This window comes from Olea europaea, chromosome 13 (assembly GCF_002742605.1).
Source record: "Olea europaea var. sylvestris chromosome 13, O_europaea_v1, whole genome shotgun sequence".
Lineage (NCBI taxonomy): Eukaryota > Viridiplantae > Streptophyta > Magnoliopsida > Lamiales > Oleaceae > Olea > Olea europaea.
Window position 1 is genome coordinate 19,497,679 of NC_036249.1, and position 8,586 is coordinate 19,506,264.

The window sequence follows — 8,586 nt, forward strand, 5'->3', positions numbered from 1 at the left end:
AATAAGAATTACAGAAAAATTATTGTTAAATCCTGTAGTATTAGAGGGAGGTATTATGCATCCTCCTTCCCTGGGCACAGCCCTCTGGGGACAGATACTTTATTTCAATGAGAAAGGTAAAGTCCATGCCCGACCCCTCGCATAATGGATGGTCCATTTTACTAAATGGAACAATAAGCGCTATTTGATCAACGTTATTTGGAAAAAATACATTTTTAAATAGTGATTCGACATCATTTCAATCACACATTTTTCAATAAAATAATACTACACATAAATAAACAAAATTTTTCTTATTTTTTAACTACACATTTCTCATCATTACACTCTTCAAAAATGCATTTTTATAAAAATAATGTGGCTCAAACAGGGGCAAAATCATCGCTTCATTAGCATTCCACTAAACAAATGGAATTCAAGACAGTACAGAAAATTGTAACTATGGCCTGATATACACTCCACTTGACATGTAAATTACAAACTTTAAAGAACAATTAAAGCCAAATTCTGTATACCACTCATTTTCATGAACTGTAGGCAAAAGAATATACAAGAAAGTTGATAAGGTACTTGTATAGTTAAAATCGAAGATAATATATTATAAACAGAATATGTACAAGCAGAATGTCAAGTTTTTGAATTAGAACTATTTCAACTCCTTGAAGTGGAAGATTTGTTGTTGTCCTTTGTGAATGTCTGCATTCTGTTGGACAGTTCTGTTTTATTTGATACCATGAGACAATGAAATGACGAAATGTTGGGGAACAAACAATAAACAAGAATGACAGTACTAGAAAGCAAGCTGTGGTGCAATATAGTTCTAAAAAATGTAAATGCATTCTAAAAATTCGAGCCCAATTTGTACAATTTTACCTACCGATTTCACTTTCTTATTTCTGGCTACTTTTATCCCTCAGGAAAAGTTGCAACAAAACAGTCATTGTAGAATCATAGTGAATTGATCAGATAAAGAATGACAAAGGAAAAACATAAAATCGAGATTGTTGACGCTGAATGGGAGAATGTTAAATTTTATCATAATTGTTGTACACAGCTCTTAAGACCAAAGAAGGGGGAAGGGAAGAGCTCTTCATTCTTGGTTCTTTACTTCTCACTTCGGTCGATTAGACGGTCCTTTTGTTCTTCAAGAAAGATTGATTGGATCTATGAGGTTAGGTCTATGATGCAGATACATTGTTCTCCAACATGGGAAGGAAAACACTCCATTTCCTCAAAGCAATCACAAGGTATGTTACATTCACTCAAGTCATCACAAAACCAAATAATTGTTCAAAAAGACAACATGAACTGGTTCTTCATTTTGATTAAATCTTTTAAGAATGTTGTAATAAATCAGAGAGGTCATGTAGATCGTGGAAACAAACGATGCAGGCCAAAGAGCAGAGCCCGAAGAAATGAAATGTAAAAACTCGAATCTCAGAGGTTCATTTCTTGCAAACACTCTGGACTGAGAAAACTGGCTACAATATATGCATCAGCATCTACAACTTACTATCCGAACCGACAAATCACTGAAATATGAAGTAGTCAACTCCAAATATATTGGAAAAACGGATTACATTATTTTTGAACTGTTTGAATATTATCCCACATATCAAGATTATTGCATTCACATATATATTTTGTTTTAGGAATTCAAATTATCCCAGCATATGAGATTTACCAGTGAAATCATAGTATAATTTAATTAATAAGAGTAAATTTATTGAACAAAGAAATAAATGCATATGAATTTGAACTCACGTGTCTCCCTTGATCTTGAACCAGGTTTCAGCACAGTTCTTGTGAGCAGCTCCCAAATCACCTTTACAGTTACAACCCAATTCAATCAAAACTTCATCAAATTCTTCATCTCCTCGGCCCAAATCGCAATTTACAGTTTCTTCCGAGCTCAATTGACAAATTCTACAGTCCCGAATCGCTCTTTTTTCCTCTAAAGTGTTCTGCATTTGCAGATCCAAATCACCAGATTCTAGGTCAATCTCTTCTGAGTCTGAATTCACCGGACAATTGAATTTTTGACGGCGAACGCCCTTGGCGCGTTTAGAGAAGCTGCATTTTTCACCCCGCTCAACAGCCTCGGCGGCGGCAGAAGACTCCCATGTGCGGTTGTCGTCCGAGTCAGTGTCCGAAAAACGAAAGCTGCTTCCGTCTGTGGTTGTCTCGCTACTGCATGCCACAAATGGTCTCCTCCTCCGTCTGCGGCGACGGCGCTGACGGCGAGCATCACTACCAACACAAAAATTTGCATCTATATCCATGGGGGTAGTCGACATTCTAGCCCAAAATCACAGTCTTGAATACAGAGAGAAAAGGAAAAGTTAAATCATCATCAATATTCATCACAGAAAATGTGGTTTAAAGCTAGTGTCTTTGTAATAGAACTATATAGATATAGAGAAAGAGATTGATAGCGATGGCGATAGAGAGAGAAACACATGGGAGAATCAGTACAGATGATATCATTTTGTAAGGGCTGTATTCGCAGTTGTATGAAAAAGTTGGAGGTTTTTTACGATGTACATCTGGCATTTAGTTAATTAAATTATAAATTCTAGATAAGTTGAGATTTCAAGAATTCTTCAACAATAAAGAATCGACAAATTAATAATGACTATACACGTACAGATTGAGCATAGGATATTAGTATATATATATTTTTGGCCCCTGTTTGGCGACATTAATTTTGATTATAATGAAAGAAATAATTTTTTTTTTAAAAAATTGATTGTTGTAAAAAGAAATGAAAATTTTTTAATTTACGTATAATATTATTTTATTGAAGATTGTATTATTGAAAATAGGAGGGAAAAAAATTTTAATTTAATTTGATGAAATGTAATGGAGGCCAAACAGGGGATATATATCTTGTTAAAACATTTGTTGTGGTTTTGAACCTGAGGCGAATATAGTAAGATATCCAACAAGTTCAGTTGTTGACCTCAATTTATGAGCAGACGAGTAGTTAGTAGAACTTTGTCACCCTCCCCTCCACATAGGTATTAGTATCACGTGCGTACTTGAATGCCTTGTTAGGAGGCAAATGTCATCGACTGAGATGTCTTGCATTCGAATCCTACAATTGCGATAAAAATTTGTGAAAGGGAAGATCGGCTCGAGCTATCAAGAGCTGATTAACTACTTGGACATAGAGGCCGAGTCATTATACATGTATTTCAACTTCCAAAGTCTCTTTTCCCAAACAAAGCAACACCCAGTAACGCCAATATATTCTTCTATCACTTGTGTTGCTCGCTTCATTTTTAATTCTCCCAAAGGCAAAATAACAATGAGATATGACTTATTTTCATCAATTACTCGATCATTCCTTTCAATTTCTAATCGATGACCAAGACTTCACCAAACAAAGATAGAACTGATAGTTATTTTTCTACTACTCCAACACACTTTGTTGTGTTTTACATTTTTTTTTTTTTTTGGGTCCATTCTTCTGTTTTTGGGATCTTATTGATTTTTACTCTTCACTGTCGGCAGCCTTCTTTCCTTGTAAATTATCTCCTAAACATTGATCGTGAATAGGGTCACTACAATGTAGCTAAAAATTTTCCCATATACCACAGCTAGTGTAATTTCTTTTACATTTTTTGACTAACGATAGGAATTGAGAGATAATTAAGTGGTGATATTCTTGGTTTTGGATGGATCTAATCACCCCAAATTCTAAAAGAGTTTTCAATATGGTTCTAAATGAGCCCAGTAGTGTAGTAAACATATTCTAAAGTCTTAAAAGATGATAAGGTTGTTGACTACACAACTCAACTCATAGTAAACCATAAGTGGAATCAAGAATGAATACGTGCTTTACTTCCCTTATGATATCCCAAGGGCGGAGCGATGGGAACCTTCAAAGTTGGGGTTCAACCTTTAAGAATGAATATGTGCTGGAACTGATCGAAAGCTATGTATAAGATAATGTGATTCATAAATAAGTAAAAATTCGGATGCCCACATGAATCGATAATTTTTTTTTTTTTAATCTTAGATGTGCACAATATTATCATTGGATAGTGAATTATTTTGTACGAGTTAAGTCACACACAAACATGCATAATAAAGCTAAAAAAATTGTGTGTGTTTTTTTAAATCAAACACAAATTATTCATGCAGATTAAATTAAAAGAAATTTTAGAGTTCTCACCCCCAAAATTAATTCCTACATTGTCCTCAATGTAACACTCTAGAGTCCAAAATATAGAAATTTAGTGAAAGAGAGAGAGAATTTACACTTGTCGGATAAGTGTTGATAGATGGAGTTAGCCTTGAAATTTATAAAGTCTTTTCTTTTTCTTTATCCTCCTTCAAAAGGGATTTTTGTTCTTTATGCCAAATTTTCCTAAAATTGAAATTATAAGCAAAATTAGCAACAATCAATATAAATTATAATCAAGATCTAAAAAAATAAATAAATTCAAACACATCATTTACTTATCCCATCTATCTCAATTCAATATTAAAAAAAAAAAATTATAGAAAAGTTTCGAGAAAAATAATCTCATTGAAGGTATGCTTAGGATTTTGTATCACTTTGCATCCGTCCTCCAAAATTTTCCTTTGCCCTTCTCAAATTAGTAGGACTTTCATTCATCTCATGATTTAAACCCATCAATTCAATGTGTATTTCAATCTCCTCCACAATGTTTAATCACAAATTCAATTTTTGAATAAACAATAAAGTTGAAGGATTGCATGCTAATTCCATTTTCTTTAAATGCTATTAATTCTTTTTGGCCCATTATGATTAATTTCTCAGTCTCTTCATGCTTTTCTTCTTTTATTGTTGGTTACTCAGGTTGAATAATCGATCTACTATCTAAAATTTTGGACAGTTGTACAAGGAAATTTTGTGAGTATTCTCACATTCTTGTTGAAGATTAGTGGGGTTTCAATATTTAAACCTTCCGGCCAATAGAGATTTGAAAGTTGCTCCAAACTTGGATTGTATGTTTGCTCAAATGGATTATGTTGTACTCAATATTCCATTAATGTCCATAATAATCTTAATGGCAAATCATCCTCATCAACTTCACTTTCGCCATGTACTTGAAAACCTAGTAGTCCCTATAATACTCCAAAGCAAGTCATAATCAATTTCAACAAGTGCATCTTATCCATTCATTTTAAAGAGTGCTAAGGCAGAGAAATTCCCTGTAGTTGGGCTCTCTTCATTAATTTCGAAATTTCTCATCTCATGTCGTTGTTGAGCTACTGCTTCCTTTTGTTTTCTGTCAAAGAAATCAAGAAAAAAAGTAGATCAACTAATAAATAAATAAATAAATAAATAAACTAAAATAAAAGCCAGAATTAACAACAAAAACTAAAGAAAACAAACTCCCACAATGGTGTTATAAATTTGTTTGTGTAATTTCGCACGTGTATGAATCCTGCAAGTAATAAAATGAATTTTTAATTCAGTATCGTCTTCACATATGCTACTATCCACAATCAATTTTTTAAACTAACCTAACTTCAATTTATGTTAAAACGATAACCAAAATCAATTCAAGATGTGTTTTGTATCTATAGTTGAACTAAATTAAATAATCTAATTAAATCCAATTGAGAAAATTATGAGGTTAAATGGTTAGGATATTCGACTTCACTTAGTTTGTTAACGTTCATCTTATTTCAATTCATTCAGTACCTTTTCATACGTGTCAACAATCGGATTTACTTATTGTAGCTAGTGATTTCTCTCAAATAACACTAGTTCTGTTAATATGCCCAAATTTATTATATTTCTATTTAAATTTATAGGCATATGAATGCTTTAACCTACAAAAATTTTATATAAATTACATAGCCTATAATTATCTCTCGATTCCTTATAATATCTATGTTAATTATTGCATGGGCTAGAATATACAACCCCACTCAATATCAGTGTTATCCCTAAATCAATTAGTTATTGCACATTTAATTGAAGCATTAAACACACAATAAATAATTAACACGTATTAAAGTGCCATGGAATCTTGAAATTAAACAAATATTAAAAATGGTCAGCTACACCGTTATCCTAACATTTTTCAGCAATTAATCTTGTCAAAAACTCGTCTATGCGACCAACTTGAAGATCAATGATTGAATGATAATTTTGTTATATATTAAGAATAATATATTTAGCAAAATTGATTAAGTTGTAATTACATAACATTTTCATTGGAAATGTCTTTTTTAATAACTCTAGTAATGTATCGAAATGAATTCATCAGTGATACATTGTTTCAAATGTTTTTTGCCACTTAACTTTTTCTCACTCAATCCCGATTCCGCCACTCCATCAATATCGAAAAGAAATTGAGAGTATTCTTGTATTGTTCTACCCAATAAGGATAATAACCATATCATATATATCTAATATCAGAACTAGACCAAATATTAGTGATTTTTTACATGAAAGAAAGTATGATACTGAGATATTTGACGAATATAGTGTAAGAATAAATAAGGTTGAAAACTAGACTAGTGTAATGTTATTGTCGTTTCATTTCTATTATTTGTATTCTCATTTCCACTTTTGCACATGTCATTTCCATCATTTTCCATCCAATTTGTCCGTAATATAAGTGCATGCCTTGAACATAAGGGTGTCAATTTGGCTCATCTGCTCGGTGCCATTGGCACAACCCTGAAAAAGTTCGGGCCGGTCTGTCTCGAGGCTCTGGCCAGGCCCATTTTTGGGCCGACCATCGAGCCACATGGGCTGGTTCATGTCACGGACCGTTTTTGGAGGGTGTCCATATTTCTTGTGCCCTTCAATGTCTCCCAATTAAAAAGACGCCAAATCATCTAAAATTGGAGACAACAGGTGTGGATTCACTCACAATTATAAATTATTGTAAATTCAGTTGTAAAATCCAACATAATATATTTTGGGTTAAGAAGATATGCATCGATTACTAAACTCTTTCTGGTATTTAAATGAGTCCATGTGCATGAAAACTGAAATCTCTCAGCTAACAAAGTGCTGAGCTGAATACAATGACACTTATGTGAAGAGGGGGATGTTTATCAACTGTCTTTAAAGTGCTTTATGGATCGAAATACGAATTTTTCCTGACGTGATTTTTTTTTTCCGTTTTTTCATTGTTTTATTGAGTTCTCCAAATTATTTTTGTTTGTCGAAATCTACAAAAAATAAATAAATATTTATATATATTTAAATTCACACACTCTAGTATAAATTGTTTTGATCAAATAACTGTAGAAAAATAGAGAAGAACCTGTGTATAATAAGATATAGTCTACTTTCATTAAATAGTATACTTAATTACAACTGTGATATCAAATGAAATTACATAAAACATATATGGCATGCTCGGTACACATAGTATTGGATGGTAATAGACACGAACAAATATAAACTAATATCACGATCGTTAGTTGTATAGTCCTGTCCAGTACTGCATAGTAGATAGGGATGTATTTACATTGGAGCTGGAGCACAATCTACAGGTGAAGATGGAGAAGGAGCAGTAGCGGACATAGGACTAGCGGCAGCAGAAATAGGGCCAAGTGTTGCACCAGAACTTTGAATCTGAGCCATTGAACGGAGTGAATATGTTCGTTGAGATTTGCACAGATCAGGTAAAAATGCTCCTGTATCATGTTATCAAATACCATATTAGCATATGCTAACTATCACTGTGTCGAGTATCTCTTTATGAAAATTGTGTACGTATCATGACTTTAATAAAAAATGTCTGTGGGCAGTTCGTGAGAGCTAGAGGTGAATGGAGGAAAGCTCAGGCTTGCCCCTCGAGCCCAATTTTAATTTTATTTTTTAAGGTAAAATTTTTTGGTAAAAAAAAAAAAAAAGAAAAAAGAAAAAATTTCAATTGAATTTTTTTTAATGAATCAGCTCACTAGATATTTTTTTTGGTCCCCCAACGCTTTGCCCCTACGATTGTGTTGAAGACTTAAAATTAATAAATTTGTTTGTTATTTAATAAGTAAAGCCTTTAGATGAGGTTGTTTGAGAGAGAATTGGGTGTTGTGAGCATCACCTTCTCCGAGAGCCAAATTGTAGTAAAGATCGACAATGTTGGGACAGTTCTGGTAACACTGAGGTGAGCATAGTTTGGCAGTGAATTGAGAGTCGAGAAGGGCATCTGATGAGATCCCGACTGATTTTCGATCGACCCCACATGAACTCACGCATTCATCAGCCTCAATATACTCGTACAATTTAATAGCAACAACTTCAGATGTCTTGCACTGGAACTCCATAGTTCCATCATTTGATGAGTATGTCTCTAATAGGCATCGCTTCCCAGAAGACGCGATTGAGAATGAACACAATCCAACTGGCAATTCCTCGCATAATAATTCCCCTGCATCTAAGAAGGAAACGAAACAAAAATGTTAGTCGTTACACGGGATTGGTCAATAGATTGAGCAAACTAATAGAATTACTCGTGTTGTAGATTACCAAGAGCTCCCTGGAGGAAGATGGTAAAGGCAAGGAACATGAAAAATTTCATTTTAGCACAGAAGCTTGATTTGTACTTAAAAAAGTTTGGCTTGATGATGTTGGGAATGGAC

At 33.4% G+C, this 8,586-nt stretch overlaps 2 protein-coding genes across 2 annotated transcripts; both read right to left on the minus strand.

Annotated features, from left to right (window-relative positions):
• Positions 1-1,663: 1,663 nt before the first annotated feature.
• Positions 1,664-2,501, minus strand: LOC111408247. The gene has a single exon (XM_023038033.1). The coding sequence runs from the start codon at positions 2,295-2,297 to the stop codon at positions 1,761-1,763; it is 537 nt and encodes a 178-aa protein (XP_022893801.1). The 5' UTR covers positions 2,298-2,501; the 3' UTR covers positions 1,664-1,760.
• Positions 2,502-5,146: 2,645 nt separating this feature from the next.
• On the minus strand, positions 5,147-8,575 carry LOC111408516. Its single transcript, XM_023038264.1, has 4 exons — positions 8,474-8,575; positions 8,049-8,375; positions 7,473-7,641; positions 5,147-5,264 (listed from the first exon to the last, which is right to left on the minus strand). Exons 1-4 carry the CDS (start codon positions 8,523-8,525, stop codon positions 5,147-5,149), a joined length of 666 nt encoding a protein of 221 aa, XP_022894032.1. The 5' UTR covers positions 8,526-8,575.
• Between the last annotated feature and the right edge of the window lie 11 nt (positions 8,576-8,586).